This window comes from Helicoverpa zea, chromosome 5 (assembly GCF_022581195.2).
Source record: "Helicoverpa zea isolate HzStark_Cry1AcR chromosome 5, ilHelZeax1.1, whole genome shotgun sequence".
Taxonomy (NCBI): Eukaryota; Metazoa; Arthropoda; class Insecta; order Lepidoptera; family Noctuidae; genus Helicoverpa; species Helicoverpa zea.
Window position 1 is genome coordinate 4,998,047 of NC_061456.1, and position 16,689 is coordinate 5,014,735.

General features: G+C 36.5%; 3 protein-coding genes across 3 annotated transcripts; 2 read left to right on the plus strand and 1 right to left on the minus strand.

Annotated features, from left to right (window-relative positions):
* Positions 1 to 247: 247 nt before the first annotated feature.
* LOC124630828 (histidine-rich glycoprotein-like) lies at positions 248 to 1,130 on the minus strand. The gene is made up of 4 exons (XM_047164847.1): positions 1,122 to 1,130; positions 744 to 1,034; positions 491 to 657; positions 248 to 403 (listed from the first exon to the last, which is right to left on the minus strand). The coding sequence occupies exons 1-4, from the start codon at positions 1,128 to 1,130 to the stop codon at positions 337 to 339; spliced, it is 534 nt and encodes a 177-aa protein (XP_047020803.1). The 3' UTR covers positions 248 to 336.
* Positions 1,131 to 7,956: 6,826 nt separating this feature from the next.
* LOC124630627 (histidine-rich glycoprotein-like) lies at positions 7,957 to 8,773 on the plus strand. Its single transcript, XM_047164589.1, has 4 exons — positions 7,957 to 7,965; positions 8,052 to 8,381; positions 8,462 to 8,628; positions 8,704 to 8,773. The coding sequence occupies exons 1-4, from the start codon at positions 7,957 to 7,959 to the stop codon at positions 8,771 to 8,773; spliced, it is 576 nt and encodes a 191-aa protein (XP_047020545.1).
* Positions 8,774 to 12,640: 3,867 nt separating this feature from the next.
* LOC124630830 (uncharacterized histidine-rich protein DDB_G0274557-like) lies at positions 12,641 to 13,473 on the plus strand. The gene is made up of 4 exons (XM_047164850.1): positions 12,641 to 12,649; positions 12,771 to 13,061; positions 13,150 to 13,316; positions 13,404 to 13,473. Exons 1-4 carry the CDS (start codon positions 12,641 to 12,643, stop codon positions 13,471 to 13,473), a joined length of 537 nt encoding a protein of 178 aa, XP_047020806.1.
* The last annotated feature ends 3,216 nt before the right edge of the window (positions 13,474 to 16,689 follow it).

A 16,689-nucleotide genomic window follows, 5' to 3' on the forward strand; every position in this document is an offset into this window, starting at 1 on the left:
AAATATAAGAGAACCTGAGAAAACTTTACCTAAAAATATTAAGAAGCATTTACAGGCATATATGTTGGTACTTACAAAGTTAAGAAGGCTAGTGACTTCAGGTTTCACGGCTTTGCAAAATTCGTTAATGATGAATCACAAGGTATGAAATATTTGGCAAAGCATAATGTAACAGATTCTTACATTTAATAGTACCTAAGTGAAATGAGTATTTGAAATAATTAGTTTAAAATAGTAATAATTTTCCTTGATTTCAATATTTTTTATTTACATCACATAACTTAAATTATAAGAATCAACAATATAAACAGTTAACAATCGAATATGTATGATAAATCAGTGGTGGTGGTGTTCAGGAACAATGTGTACGGCGTGACCCTCGTACTTCACGTTAGCGTTGAATCTGTAAAGACGAAAGAAGCTATGAATGAAGTAATTCTTTCCAATGAATAGAAACTTATGTTTTGGATTAATTCGTGACCCCACTCACCCGGTCTTCTTGTCAGCATGGTATTCGACGATCCTGACGGTGCCGTCGGGTTGATGCAGACTGTACACGCCCTTTACGACGTGACCGTCACGAGACTCGTGCTGAGATTTCTTGTCGCCGGTGTGAGGGTCTACCACTTTGTACGCGAACTCGTACTTAGGGTGAGACTGTGGGAAATATATATTTATAGTTATTATAGTTATTTTACTTTGACATGAAAAGTATAGGATTAAAGATCAGAGACTCATCGTACATAGTACTCGACGTGTTTCTCTGTGGCTTTGCCGTGGTGCTGCTTGATGCTTTGTGAGGAGGAGGCGTGGCCGTGGTGTTCCTCGTGGTGTCCGTGGTGATGCTCCTCCTGGTGCTGCTCGTGCTGCTCCTCATGATGTTCCTCGTGGTGTACGGGCTCGTGCTTGCTCTCGTGAGTTTGGTGCAGTACGATGCTCTGCGATGACACAGCGTGACCGTGACTGTGGTGGTAGTCGTGACCGTGTTGCGGCCTCGCAGCGACTATCGCGAACACAGCAGCGACCAGGAAGATCTGCGATTATAAAAGAAGTTAAGAATATTTTATTGGTATCTAAAAACTGAACTATTTTTATATTTTTAGTATCGTGTGTTGTGGTACCTTGTACATTTTGGAAGTTTGTAAGTGTGCTTCACCCTAAGGAAATAAAACAAAAACTGATAACTCCACAGTTGAATCATATCTTTATATAGAAAAAAATAAAAAGGGACAGTTATCGCACCACGGCGTAAAACCAGTTTTTAATATTTCACTTTTTGGTAATTCGGGGTGACCTTGAGTACATGTTTTACTGCCTAATTAAACTCCTTACTTTCTCAGAGCATTGACACTGATTCAATAAAAATCTTGTTTTAACTTTTATCTTTCGTACTCTTAGTTATCTATATGTTACCGTAAGATTACAAACATCGTTAGATTACAATCTATCTCGAGAGGTTGTAAACTGTCGAATTATTGTGAACCGTAACATCTGATTGCAATTTAACGCATTATTTTTCGCTATATTATAATCTATCGATGAGAAATTGTCAAATTGTCAACTGTCCGAAAGCTCTCTCTGATTGGTCAGTCTTTTTGTAAGATCGACCAATCACGACCAGCCGTTCTGTTCCCATGGAGTTCCCGTAGAGTTAGGAATGAAATAGAGGTGTCGGTTAAATAAAATAAATGCTCTTCAAAAATTCTTCAAGTATTAAATTTATATAAAAATAACTCTTATAAAAATACAGTTAGGTATTTTGTCTTCAAATACAAACTAATATTTAAAAATAAAATAAAAGGGGTGCTAATTAAACAGGCTTCTTTTTAATATCATTATTCGCCCCCAAAAATGTATGTTGCCTTCTAAATTACTAAGTCAGCCACAATTAATAAAGCGTCGAGCATCTAAATAATACTATCTTAGCCACGAGTTATCTTCCACTCTAAATACAACTCAGCATGATGGTTATTTTTTTGCATCTAAATTTGTAGCATGCATTCTAACAGTAAACTTCTTAAATACTATTAAATGACATCATAAAAATATTTATTTACCTTCTAATTTTTTAACTCGTACCTACTGAGTTTTTTGTTTAAAATATAACACATCCCATATTAATTGACCCAGCATGGAAGTAAGCATGCAACATGCAGCAAGCATAACTTCTGTCACGGCTCCGGCGCTGCGGGGCTCCGGCGGTCCCATGCGAGCTTATCGTCGCAGATGGTTTTCACGCTCACCACCGCAGCTTCGGCTTGCTGGCCGGCGGAGCCGGCCAGCCTCAGCCGCGGCGGCGAGCGCTGAAACTACCTGCGCCTCAGCTCGCAGGCCGCCTCGCCCCTCCGCGCCTACGCGGTTTTGAATTGCACTCTAGGGGTAGGGCAGACAAGACTACGTGGAGTCGGTTTTGCAGCGATTCGTTTTCGTCACTAACTTCAATTTTTAATACAATTTTAATTGTGTGTAATTTGAGTCTTAAAAATTAAGTACAATTTTTGATTTTATAAAAAATTAAACCGTCACTTATTTTTGCACGTCAAAGAGCTGTGACACCGGGAGTTGCAAAGAACATTGTCTTTTTTGACGTTCTACCAATCAGCGCGCAAGATGCATTCCGTTCTACGCCAGTTGACAATTTGACCGCTCTACATCGCTCTCGATCTTACAAAAAGACTGACCAATCAGGGAGAGCTTTCGGACAGTTGACAATTTGACAATTTCTCATCGATAGATTATAATATAGCGAAAAATAATGCGTTAAATTGCAATCAGGTGTTACGGTTTACAATAATTCGACAGTTTACAATCTCTCGAGATAGATTGTAATCTAACGATGTTTGTAATCTTACGGTGACATATACATATAATAAATCTGTAAAAAAACTGTGTCTGTACATTGAATATATTAAAAAAATAATAATTGGGTGGGGTTTAGAAACAGTAATGGAGCACAAATCCAAAAAAAAAATTCTGTCTGTATGTCTGTATGTCTGTATGTCTGTATGTCTGTTTGTTTGTACACGCTAATCTTCGGAACTACTGAACGGATTTCAATGATTTTTTCTTTGTTGTATCAGTATTAAGCCTGGTCAACATATAGGCTATAATTTATCTTCGAAACTTGAAGACCTGATGCAGAACTCCAACAGACCAATAAAACTATAAGAGATACAAATATGGTGCCGTGGCAAAAATTGTTTCATTTGATGAGCATTTTCAGCTGAGATAATAAATTTTAAGATCTGGAACACCTGATGTGGAACCCCAAGAGCCCAGCTTCTCTGTACCATATACAGGTATGACGTTTTAGCAAAAGTTGTTCAATTTGATAAGCACTTTCTATTGACTTATACAAATTGAAGATCTAAAACATCTGATGTGGAACTCCAGGGGCCCAGCTAGACTATAGCATATAGAGGTATGACGATTTAGCAAAAGTTGTTCAATCTGATAAGCACTCTCTGTTGACTTATAAAAATTGAAGATGTAAAACACCTGATGTAGAACTCCAGGAGCCCTGCTAGACTATATGAAGCATATGAAGATATGATGTTTTAGCAAAAGTGGTTCAATCTGATAAGCACTCTCTATTGACGCATTTTTCTTTTCTCTCTCACACAAACAAATACCTAATAACGAAGATACAACAACGCTTGAATTTCGTGTTAAGTCTCTGCTTAGTACAAATTTTACATACCTAGACGTGGCGTCACGAGCCCCCACTCTCTAACTTTGTTGCGTTATATCTCATTATTATTTTGTATGTCTCTTCAAGACCTCGGGACTACAGAGTTCCGAATTTTTGGGAGGCAAACGTGGGGCCGAAGCCAACACGCTGAAGTCCTTTTGAGACAACTTTAATGAAATGGTGACACAAAACCGACGATTATCCCTTTATACACTATAGAAATGAATCCAAGGACAATCCCCGGTGGACGTCGTTAAAAAAAAGACAATCCCCGGTTCTGTGCGAAACTATTGCTAATTAAGGAGGAAAACTACTTGGGCTATTGTGATGGGATGTTAGTGGATGACAATGTATTAGGTACATGTAAAAACGGCAGGTGGAGACTCGCCACCTCACTTACTGGGCCCCCGGGAACCGGTCACTGAATAGCAACAAGAGGGCAACAGGGACATGAGCGGCTGAAGGGTGAGGATACCTCGGCGGACTTTAAACGCAGATTACGCGCTCCCTGTGCTTACCACGAGGCACCTACCCTCCGAGCAGGGCTACTAATCCTGCTCTAGCGACTCCACTCTGGACGGCCAAGCCAAGCCTGAGGCGTGAGACCTACCCCCGTCATGGTTCACTCCGACCGGCCGGAGATGGGGGACAGTATACACTCCCTGGAGAACTCAGTATATATAGCCCCGCGGGGTCGCTACTCCCCGTCATCAGCCTCAGATGTCCTGCGGTGCCTATATCTCATTATTATTGTCGTTATTATCTCAAGGGCCTTTGTCCCAATTATGTTAGGGTCGACTTCCAGTCACGATGCAACTGAGTACCAGTGTTTTACAAGGAGCGACTGCCTATCTGACCTCCACAACCCGGTTACCCGCTCAACCCAACACCCCTTGGTAAGACTTACTGGCTTCTGGCTACTCATAACGACTGCCAAGAATGGAATGTTCAATGACAGTCGGAACCTACAGTTTAACATCCCCTCCAAATAACGGTCATTGGTACGGCCAAAATATACGTAGAAAGTACATACGAACTTAGAAAAGTTGCATTGGCAGGCACTTGCCAGACCTGGAATCAAAGACGCACGCTCATACTTAAGAGATTGGTTCTCTACCCACTAAACCACCACGAATTCCACTAAGTCACCACGACTTTGTCATTTATTTAATGTTTTTTTACGTAATATTTTTGCCACACACAACTTAAATGCGGACTAATTAGAATCACTACTTTTATCCCTATGGTCACGTCTATTGCGACTATTCAGATCTTTGATTTAGCTAACCCCGCCGTCGCTGGCATAAGGGACAGGATCCGCGTACGAAGTCGCGGGCAGAAGCTAGTCAAAAATAATTTAGTAGTAAAAAAGAGCTAGTGGTTGACAGCCGTACTAATCGATCGATTCAAATTTTTCTCGCAATTTTTTTTCGCAGTCTATATGAGGCTAGATAACCATATATTTCATATCGAATTTCCTTGTGTTTCCTGTGTGGTTCCTAGCTATCATCTGTACACGTATGCCAGTGAGATGCAAAAAATCTGACAACCAGTCTTAACAAGCGATATCGGGTTTAACTTCATATCAAGTTCTGATGCTACTCAGCTCCATCCACGGTCAGAATGGAAATTGACTCTAACTTTTAACTTTATCGGGAATAGTTTTATCAGATGTTTCATTAGTAGAAGACTTTTTGAGTAATTAGGGATAATTTTGGATAATTCCAAAGATTTGCCAGCACATTATTAGGCATAGCTATGCTATTAAAGAAATGCGAATAGGTTTAATTAAAAACCTAATTTAATATGAAGAATCAATATTTTCCTATTTATATCTTAAATAGTCAATTGAATTTATAAACCGGTTGGAAGCAGTTACTAATTAAGGCTTACCAACCACGCGCCAACCATTGCATATTTCTTCTATATATTATACCATGTAAATAAGCACTAAATTGCAATGATATTTATTAGTTCCGATATCAAAGTAGAGTAGTAATAGTAATAAATAGTTTAGGAGTGTAGGTAGTAGTAGCAGCAGCGCAGCGTGCAAAACTGTTATTAGTTATGATATTGAAAATAGGGGTTCATCGTATACAAAGTGTGTCATACCTAATAACATTAAGTACTTTAATGTACTGGTTAATATATGTCGATTAACACAAAAGAAAAATAAAGATACACAAAACTATAAAAATATTTTTTTCGAATAAAATAAATACCTACAATAAAAATGTGCCATTTAAGAGTCAGTCAGTATAAACAACGGAAATTCTCCCTTGAAAACATGTTGTAAATTATGAAAACGAAAAATGAGTGTGAACCACGGAATGGATTATATTATTTTTTTTACAATTCGCCATAGAATATCATAAAGTATATGTGAAAAGATTTAATGTGATTAGCTATGACACACCCGATATAAGGTGTATTAGATTTGTATCATGTCTCACATGCGGTTTCCCATACATCCTTCCTATACGTCAAAGCTATTTTGACGACTTCGATGGCGCAATGGTCACCATGCCGGACTGCCGAATCTTAGGTCCCGGGTTCGATTCCCGGTTCGGTCGACACTTGTGTGATGAGCATGCTTGTTGACCCTGGTCTGGGTGTTATAATATGTATTTATAAATATGTATATATGTAATTATATGTAGTTTATCAGTTGTGTTAGCACCCATAACACAAGTTAATTAATAACTTAGCATGGGGCTATGCGACCGTGTGTGAAAAAGGGCCCAAAAAAAAATAAGCTCCAGAGTAAATGTGTATCGCCCACAATCCTCTACGAGCAAGAAATCATCACACGAGGCCTAAGTGAAAGATTAATCAAACATAAATCAATCGTTCGAGAGCCGAGATACGAGTAACTAAATGTAAATCTCTGATGACCAGTTCGGAGCACGTACGTTAGCTGTAAACTTTTTCACGTATAGGTAATCCCCTGCTATGAAGATTATCGCGTGCCGCTAGTAGGTATTAGCTTAAGGCAAGTCCAAAAGTAACATTTTTATTGCACTTTAATTGAAACCGTAATTGGAAATTTTAGCAGGAACAGTGAAATTTCCCTATTAATAACGTGTGATCTATTAAAGAACAGTCCAGCTGAGACTTAGTCCTTGATGGTAGGCAGGTATGTATTCAGTTACACGGGATAGCCAGTTGAGAAAAACGGGTTTTCCGTCTTTCATTCTATCATACAAAAATTGACTATGGTGCGTGACGTTCGTGTAGTCAACAATATCAATGTAATGACGAAACTTGTCTCAGATATTTTGACTCAAAAGAGGGTTTGTTATGTGGAACGTTAATATAAATATGTACCTATATATGTATATGTTTCTTGGTAAAGCAATAGAAAAGATTGTATTGTGGTATAAAGATATTTATTTAAATATATTTACAAAATAATACATTCTTTGAGGCTCAATAAACGACATTCTAATAATAAACGTTAACAGATAAAATTATTCAACAGTCAGGGTTCAGTGATCAGGATCAGTGGTGGTGATGGTGTTCAGGTACAATGTGCACGGCGTGACCCTCGTACTTCACGTTGGCGTTGAATCTGTAAACATGAAAGAAACAATGAGTGAAGTCATTCTGGCCAATTGTTATCATTTTGTAGGATCAAAATCTGTGATTGCACTCACCCGGTCTTCTTGTCAGCGTGGTACTCGACGATCCTGACGGTGCCGTCGGGTTGATGCAGACTGTACACGCCCTTCGCGACAAGAGCGGCTACTAAGAAGATCTAAAACTGAAAATAATAAGGAAATAAAAAAATGAGCGAACTAGATTCAAATGTTCACTTGGAATATATCACTTTATAATTTCAAGCCATATGGTTATGATATGAGCTTTTACCTTATACATTTTGATTGTTTAAAGGTACTGTTTACTGTTGGAATACCAAGCTGTGACTGATAACTTACCAGTAAACAATTTTTCTTTTTATATACTTGAAGGTACAATTTAATTAAAGTTTGCAATACCTTAAAAACCTGAAACTAGTTTATTAAAAAGTGCGTAGCGCGCATAAGCGTTAAGTTAATCTTGGTTGAGAAAGTATTGTATTAATTAACGAAAGTTGCATATTTTTTGTCGAGGGCATAGGCCAAAAACTCGTATTTCAACTGATTTGAGTTTAAAATATGTCGTAAACATATGCGGTCCCTTAAAAAATATAAAAGAAAAATAAAGCACTGCATGTCATCAGTCAGTGATCAGTACTCGAGGAGTTAAGAATACAAATCTCAAAAATGTTTAAAGTACGAATCGAAACTTCATATTTGTAGCATTCCGAAAAAAATACTTTCTAATGACTTAATTTTTACCATATTGAATCTTAATTTAGAATCAAATTCATTTATTTACTCTGCTGTTTACCTCACAGATTTTCCTAGTCATCGCTCTCGTAGCCGCGGTGAGCGCGCGGCCGCAACACGGTCACGACTACCAGCACGGTCACGGTCACGCTGTGTCATCGCAGAGCATCGTACTGCACCAAACTCACGAGAGCAAGCACGAGCCCGTACACCACGAGGAACATCATGAGGAGCAGCACGAGCAGCACCAGGAGGAGCATCACCACGGACACCACGAGGAACACCACGGCCACGCCTCCTCCTCACAGAGCATCAAGCAGCACCACGGCAAAGCCACAGAGAAACACGTCGAGTATTATGTATGAGACACTTCTGATATTTAACAGTCTGACTCTTATTTCGAAGAATATTTATTATTCTGTCATATCATGTGTTACAGTCCCACCCTAAGTACGAGTTCGCGTACAAAGTAGAAGACCCTCATACTGGTGACAAAAAATCTCAGCACGAGTCTCGTGACGGTCACGTCGTGAAGGGCGTGTACAGTCTGCATCAACCCGACGGCACCGTCAGGATCGTCGAGTACCATGCTGACAAGAAGACTGGGTGAGTGTAAATTGCATTAGCAAAAGGACATACGTACGTATTTATATCTCTAATGTTCATTTTTCTTTGTTACAGATTCAACGCTAACGTGAAGTTCGTGGGTCACGCTAAACACATTGTTCCTGAGCATCATCATCATCACTGATTTCAAACTCCTGACCTCACTGCGCTGTTAACCTATCCTTTAAGTTGTTGTTTATAGACGCATTGTTTTGTTGTAAATATTTAAGCAAATAAATAAATTATTATGAATCCACCTATACTTACGTTGTTCTTCATTACATTATATTTATTTATATAAATTAAATGTCTCATCACTCTTTTTCACTTTTCTTCACTACAAATGTATACGTTTATTTTGAACAGCTTATGACCTTATAATCGCCGATCCAAAAATAATAATATCTTGACTGTCACAAGGTTGTCAGTAGGTTATGCTGCGTCTTAGAATAAATAAAAAATAAATATATATTCAAAGAAATATGTTTACAAGAAAAAAACACTAATCCAACAGAAAAAAGGGTTTCCTATTACAATAAGTAATGATACAATAACAGTGCTTACAAATATACTAGAATCAAAATATGAACAAGGATTGATTCGGAAGCTGCATTCTTTGATAGTGATCCGCCCGAACTAAGTTTTATTTAAATCTGTGTTTCAGGACATCAGTATACAATCCAGAGTTTTATTATGGCAGAAAGAAGCTCTCAAATTGTTTCTAAAAACCTTTGCAATCGCTTATTTCAATACATATTGTCGTAAGCACGAATAACTAGACTATTTGGGTTCTTGAGTATAAGTTAATATTAGAATTTTAAAGCTAAATTAGTAAAATGCCATACAATGTTCTTTCCATTCATGCTTTATAAGATAGTCATATTATCCGATGTATGTTTCGAATGGCAAATTTTTGAAAATTCACTTGCTTATATGGGCTTATGGGTATGATATAAGGTCAAAGTAACAAACAGTTATAGACGTCATAACTTTATGATTAGTAAAAATCTGTTCATTTCAGTACACCTAAAAAAGTGATTATTTATAAAGAAAAATCTTTACAGTTACTGTAAAAAATGTTATAACTAATGAAAAAGTTTGTAACAAATTATCTAGACGTAGTCATGATTAAACATAGCTATACACTTAATTCATTTGAAGACTTTATACATACATACAAGCTCTCTTGTTGGGCTTAAGCCGCACAGCTAAAAGCTTTATGTATGAAAAAATTAAGAAAGGTGATATTAATATGATGTATACAAACAGTTTTTAGGTACCTAAATATCGGCGGGTGGCGGAGTTGTGGGATAGATATGGGCCTCATGCACGTACTTGTTCTCGGACTTTAGATGGTTAAACGAAAACAAACATTCATTTCATTGATAAAAAATAAATTCCCGTGTCTTCGTCTTTTGTTCACATAAACAAAAATTAAAAATCATAAAACGAAAAGATGAAAACAATAATTATTTATCTACTATTGTTGAATCGAAGTTACATAAAGCTTCAAGAAAAAACAATATTGAATATCATACATAGTATAAAACAAAGTCGCTTTTTATGCTTAAATCTTCAAAACTACGCAACCGATTTTCATGCGTTTTTTTTATCAGATAGCGTGTTTCAAGAGGAAGGTTTATTTGTACAATAACATACATCAAATAGTGGGGAAATACTGTTACGCCGTGCGAAGCCGGAGCGGGTCGCTAGTTAATTTATAAACAAAAACAGACTATGGCAGTTACATTTGTATTAGAATACGTCTATAGAAAAAAAGCATTCACACGCTCATCCCACACTTTTCCAGACACACCGACAAGATGATAGAGGAAGTGAAGCATATTTGGAATACCAGTTTGTTTTTTGAAAATAAATTGAAGGAGAAACGGGATAGCTCAATAAAAAATACATTAAATTATTGTCAAAATATTAAACTTTAATAATGAGAACAATCAAATATAAAAAATACCAGATATATTATCAAAATGCCTATCAAACTAAAAATACTCCAAAAACGTGATTTGACTTAGGGTGCAGATAATTTGGAATATAGTATTCCAAATTATATTCATTTTTTTTTCTTTGAAAATTGCTAACACTTTTTCTTAGAAACTAATAGAATTCTAAATGTTTTATAGTCATTGGCTCTTTACAAAAAAAGAAACTTTTACAAAAAAATAAAACCGACTCCCAAAAAACTGAAAAGCAAAAAAAACACGGTATTCCAAATTAACAACACGCCAACTTAACTTAAAGTTGCATGTCAAATTTTTAATTCTAGAAATATTCACAAAATCATAGTAATATCTTAAACTAACAAGGTCACTCCGCAATTAAAATAATTACAATAAAGATTTAGAGTATTACAGCAAATGATTACCACTGATTGCATTCTTACCGAAAAAGTTTTCAAATCAGGCTTCTCGTTCGCTGGGGGCTGGTAGCCGAAATGTCAAGATAGCGTCCTGTTTTTAATGCTGTATGGCTTTGTGTATCGTTTGACGTTATGTTTACGGCATAAAAACTCAGATGGCGTTTATATATATTTAGATATCGAAGTATTCCAAGTTACCTGCAGTATTCCAAATATGCTGCAGTTCCTCTACTCTTCCGGTGTTCTGTTAAAATAATTCTGTTAAAATAATGCCTTCATAACATCGGAATGGCTGACTCGAAATAAATCAAAATCAAAATCAAGTTTTTATTTATCAAAGGCATGGAAATTTTGCGAGACATGAACATTACAAACGGGAGAGAGCACTAGCGGGGTACGTTGTGCCACAAGTAAAAACAGTTGAAAACGGTGATCATACTTGACTGAAAATTGTATAGGTTCACAAAAACGAAAGAATAACTTAGGTAAATCTTACGTCTAAAAAAAACTTTTAAACAAAAAAATTAAACCGACTTCCACAAACTCCGACAAAGTTTTTTATTTACAGCTTTTTAGTGATACGAATATTTGTCACTATCCATATAAGTGGAAAGCTCTTATCAATACAAAGAATATAAGCCCAAATACGAGGTATTTTGCGCTAAGTCGTGTCAGAAGTATAGAAGGTATAGTTTTGTCAGATTTGGATGCCAACAAGTTACTTAATCGACCACACGACGACAGGGCGTTGGCAGAAATAATGAGGTTAAGAAATCTTCCTTCCAATACTTAAACGTCGGTAAACATTTCCATTTAGAATATCCTTAAACTGCTTTTTGTCTTCACTATCGAATCTGCAATATTACCCATCTCAGCTTAAAGTGCACATCAATACGAATAAAATACGCCCAAACACTATGTAGCTGCTATCGACCATTAAGGAGTTCCCTAAACTGTACTGTACCTGCATCTCGGACCTTGCAGTGGCAGTCATTACTCATTTCGGTGTAAAGATCTTGTCAACACTAATAAAATAAGCCCAAACACGAGGTAGTTAAGATGTGCCGTTTAGGAGTTCCCTCGATCCTCTGTCGTCTCCATCATCAGTTCTGCCCTAAACCTCCATAGTATTGTAGTGTCATCAGATATACAAATAAATATAAAGTTTTTACTCCATGCTCGCCTACAATTTTCAAGAGATGCCCTTGATTTCTCAGGGTTTCCACCATCAGATCCTGATCTGATGACGATGGGACCAAATGACAAGCATACCCTTTCAAATAAAAAAAGAATTTTGAAATCGGTCCAGGCGAAATCGAGTAACAAACATAAAAAAAAAATACAGCCGAATTGAGAACCACCTCCTTTTTTTGAAGTCGGTTGAAAATAGGGTCAACTTAATTATATGAAAGTCATTGCCCTCCACCAAAGAAAGTAATAAAATACGTAATTATAAGATTTAAAACATTCAAGGTCGCCTTATAACAATTTTATGGCAAACTGGTCGGTCAAGTAATATTGTTATTGCGTAAAACAATATTACAGGTCCTTTTAAAGTGTATAAAAAGTAAAATTCTTCACTGAAACAATATCATTCACTGTTGAGTTATCCAAGAATTAAGAATATCAATCAGCATGTATAAGGTATATTTTTACATATTAATTAATAAAATTCAAGTGAAAAAAAAAACAAACATAGAATAATTCTAAATAGCTAATATATTTGATTAGTAAATATTATTAAAAAATTGTAAATATTTTACAGCTCTTCCTAGTAGTCGCTTTTGTCGCGATGACCGCTGCGAGGCCACAGCACGGTCACGACTACCAGCACGGTCACGGTCACGCTGTGTCATCGCAGAGCATCGTACTGCACCAAACTCACGAGAGCAAGCACGAGCCCGTACACCACGAGGAACATCATGAGGAGCAGCACGAGCAGCACCAGGAGGAGCATCACCACGGACACCACGAGGAACACCACGGCCACGCCTCCTCCTCACAGAGCATCAAGCAGCACCACGGACACGCCACTGAGAAACACGTCGAGTACTATGTATGATGATCTTCTAATAATAAGTCAACTTCTTTCATGCTTTTATCTGGTTACGAATTGACATAACTAATCGCTTTATTTCCCACAGTCTCACCCTAAGTACGAGTTCGCGTACAAAGTAGTGGACCCTCACACCGGCGACAAGAAATCTCAGCACGAGTCTCGTGACGGTCACGTCGTGAAGGGCGTGTACAGTCTGCATCAACCCGACGGCACCGTCAGGATCGTCGAGTACCATGCTGACAAGAAGACCGGGTGAGTGTGCTCCCAAATTCATCCAACACTGTGCTTTGTATGTTTTTTCTAGAATGACTTCCTTCATTGCTTCTTCTGTGTTTACAGATTCAACGCCAACGTGAAGTACGAGGGTCACGCCGTGCACATTGTTCCTGAACACCACCACCACCACTGATCTGACAAACTTTTTGTTATAAACCCCTACGTTTTAATTGTTGATTGTTGAACCTATTCTAAGCTATGTGATGTAAATATGAAATAAATAATTTAATTTATAATTCCGGCTTACTCACTTTGGACCCCTTCCTGTAAAACAAAACTATACAATTTTATTTTATTTTTTACATAGGAACCCGATTCAAAAAAATTACTTCATCTACTACGACTTTAACTTCCTAGGCAACCCGTTAAATATAAAAAAAAGTTATTGCCTATGGATAAGAAACGAAACATTTAATTTAGAATATAGATTTGGATTTTTAAGAAATTGTAAACTACATGTTTTATTTTATTGTTGACACATCTATCTACTTATTTAAATCAAGAGTATGATATTGACATCAAGATATTAGCCCTCAGAATCTTTATTGAATGTAAAAAACTACAAAAAATATGAGTAACGTGTTACACATAAGGCAAACGTTTGAGCAGACAAAATAGAAACTAATCTTTTAAAATTTTCAATGACTAAACTATTTTTTTTTAAGTGAGACTATCAAAGATTCTAATCATGACATCAATATTTTTTAACAAACTCAGAACTCTAAAAGTACGCCGACACTACTAACTTTTTGTTAGTTTGGACTCACAAATCAGTGTGAAGATGAATGGAAGTACACACATAACAACGATCAGGTATTTATCCCGTATCAGAACGAGTACAAACTGTGATTGAATTCACATTTTCAAAAAAACAAAATCCAAGCACTCAGCTAACAGTCCGACTGTTTAGTCTGCAGGGTACGCCTAGGCTAAAATCCTTTAAGTACTTGACTATTGTGACACTGATTATCAACTTAGAAAGTGCGTTTTTTGCATCCTTATTAGTTACTTTATTAAAGTCTGAATATAAAAAATAAAGCTTAATAGACTGGTAAGGCGTTGCAAATACCTACTAAGCCTTCTATTCAGTTCAGTTTTAATAACTAAGCTGGTCAGAATTTTTGGACTCCGAAAGACAACCTCTAATAACGGGTGTAAGAAAGATTGCTAGCGAGATACCAGCAGGGAACAACGCTAACTTGTTTACCATGCTGTATTCCCTGTGACAATAACCTGTGGCACACTTTACCAGCTTTGTATTTGTAAAAAAAAAGCAATTTGCATTCCCGAAAACATAAGAAGATAAATGCACTCGTATCACTTTATATCTATGATGATTTAGTTACAATCCTAACTAATATGTTAACTAACTATATTCACGCCAATATTAATAATCCGTTCTGAATGAACACGAGATATGTAGTCAGAAGCCTAGACAGGAAATAGGCTACTTTGATGAAGATGCGTTTAAAGTTGTGAGGAACAGCTAGTATTATGGGTAGGTAAATAATCACATTATCTCAAATTACACAAAGTGTACCTAATCACATTAAATCAAATACGTTAATCTGGTTAATATGTTGATTAGCACAAAGAAAAAAATAAAATACGCAAAAATAATATACAATTAATTTTTGAAACAAAGTAAATGTAATGTGCGAGAATTAAGGTGGAATTCCGTGGATCGCGGCTGTCGCAGCCGCGCGCGGCCCGCGACAGTCGCGCGCAGCTGTCGAATTCCGTGAGCCGCTCGTGGCCGTACGCATCTCAACATGGTCTAGCGCTTAATAACATCTATGGAATCTTAGTAAAACCAGAATTGAATTGTTTTTTATTTAGTCGGCAAAACTTCCTTTTGTTTTCATTACAATACAAATGCATTTGAATCAGTATTTGGTAGTATCCTTCTTCATTTCTACTTTTTAAAGATAGTGTCGATTGGTAATCTATTTTCATTATACAGCCACAGCAGCACGTCATCCTCCTCTTCTTCAAGGATATCAATTAGCACTTCGACTAGAGGGAACGGACGAACAAAATAGACTAATTTCAAGACAATGCCGCGCGCGGCTTACGAAATTCGTCGATCCACGGAATTCTACCTTTAGAACACCATATACGAGTCAGTCATTACAAACAACGGAAATTCTCCCTTGTCAAACTGAAAGCTGTCAAATCTTCTATACATATAATAAATCTGTAGAAAAGTAATTTTTGTACATTGAAGAAATTGACAAAAAAAATAGCCAGCATGTTAAAGAATAACTAACAGAACCCATTTCCATCATTTTTGTCATTTTTGTCTGTTTGTCTGTTTGTCTGTTTGTCTGTTTGTCTGTTTATCTGTTTGTTTGTTCGGGATTCACGTAAAATCTACGAATTAAATGCAGACAATGTTTATATACAAAAATTCTACGTAACTTGGGGTATTACTTAGTTTTTGTTTCATCGAAATCGATTCACTCTATCAAAAGATATGATTAATTATGTGAATTCAAGATGTAAAATATTACGACACGCAATCTATTTGTCAAAACTGTACATTTGAATGTTGTACTTATATTAGTTGATCGGCCTATGTTAATCTTTACACAGAAAATCACACCTTTATAAGTATCTTCGGAAGAAAAAAAATATGAAAATTTTGTTTAGCCAAGGTTAAAGTAGCTCCATCTGTGGTAAATAAAATACATCATCAATTTGTCAAAGGAGCGAGGTGGTAAATGACAATATTACCATACATACTTTATAGAGGATTATTATTTCAACAGATGGAGTTGTGTATTTTCCGTAATTCACCATATTTTAACACGTAGTGTAATTTTTCGATAGACATTTCAATAGTGTTTGTCAGTTTGCCGTGCCACATCAAAATCCAACTATAATTATTACCTTGATGAAAAGAAAATTAATAGTTCTTAGCCAAATTTAAAACGGTGCCATCTAAATTATTTTTTGAACATTATGTCAAAAATGATGACTTTAGTGGAACAATTAATTATCATTTAAAGTTACAGATGGAGTTCATATCAGGATTTTTTCATAAACATAGTTTAGCTTATCTTCCACTAATGTGGTGGCCTTAAAACAAATTACTTTGAGTGAGTAGTATTAAGTAGACCTTAATTATTTTTTCTGATGCAAAATATGTAAACTTAATCCTAGAAGAAATGAGGATCTATCTTTCGCAAGCGCTGCTAAGCGTGAGGAAGGTAATGTAGGATTCTGTAGCTTTAAAAACAAGCCCAGATACAAAGTGCAGATAAGAAATGGGAGCTCTCTCTATTTAATACCATACACACGTAAAATGCTTTATGCGTCTGAAAACGTACAAATTACGCGCCGCATA

Excerpts from the sequence above, each read along its gene's own strand:
- LOC124630828 (XM_047164847.1), bottom strand. Across the intron at positions 658-743 it reads AGAAACACGTCGAGTACTAT|TCTCACCCTAAGTACGAGTT; the intron begins GTACGATGAGTC and ends TATTTCCCACAG. Across the intron at positions 404-490 it reads CATGCTGACAAGAAGACCGG|ATTCAACGCTAACGTGAAGT; the intron begins GTGAGTGGGGTC and ends TCGTCTTTACAG.
- LOC124630627 (XM_047164589.1), top strand. Across the intron at positions 8,382-8,461 it reads AGAAACACGTCGAGTATTAT|TCCCACCCTAAGTACGAGTT; the intron begins GTATGAGACACT and ends CATGTGTTACAG. Across the intron at positions 8,629-8,703 it reads CATGCTGACAAGAAGACTGG|ATTCAACGCTAACGTGAAGT; the intron begins GTGAGTGTAAAT and ends TCTTTGTTACAG.
- LOC124630830 (XM_047164850.1), top strand. Across the intron at positions 13,062-13,149 it reads AGAAACACGTCGAGTACTAT|TCTCACCCTAAGTACGAGTT; the intron begins GTATGATGATCT and ends TATTTCCCACAG. Across the intron at positions 13,317-13,403 it reads CATGCTGACAAGAAGACCGG|ATTCAACGCCAACGTGAAGT; the intron begins GTGAGTGTGCTC and ends CTGTGTTTACAG.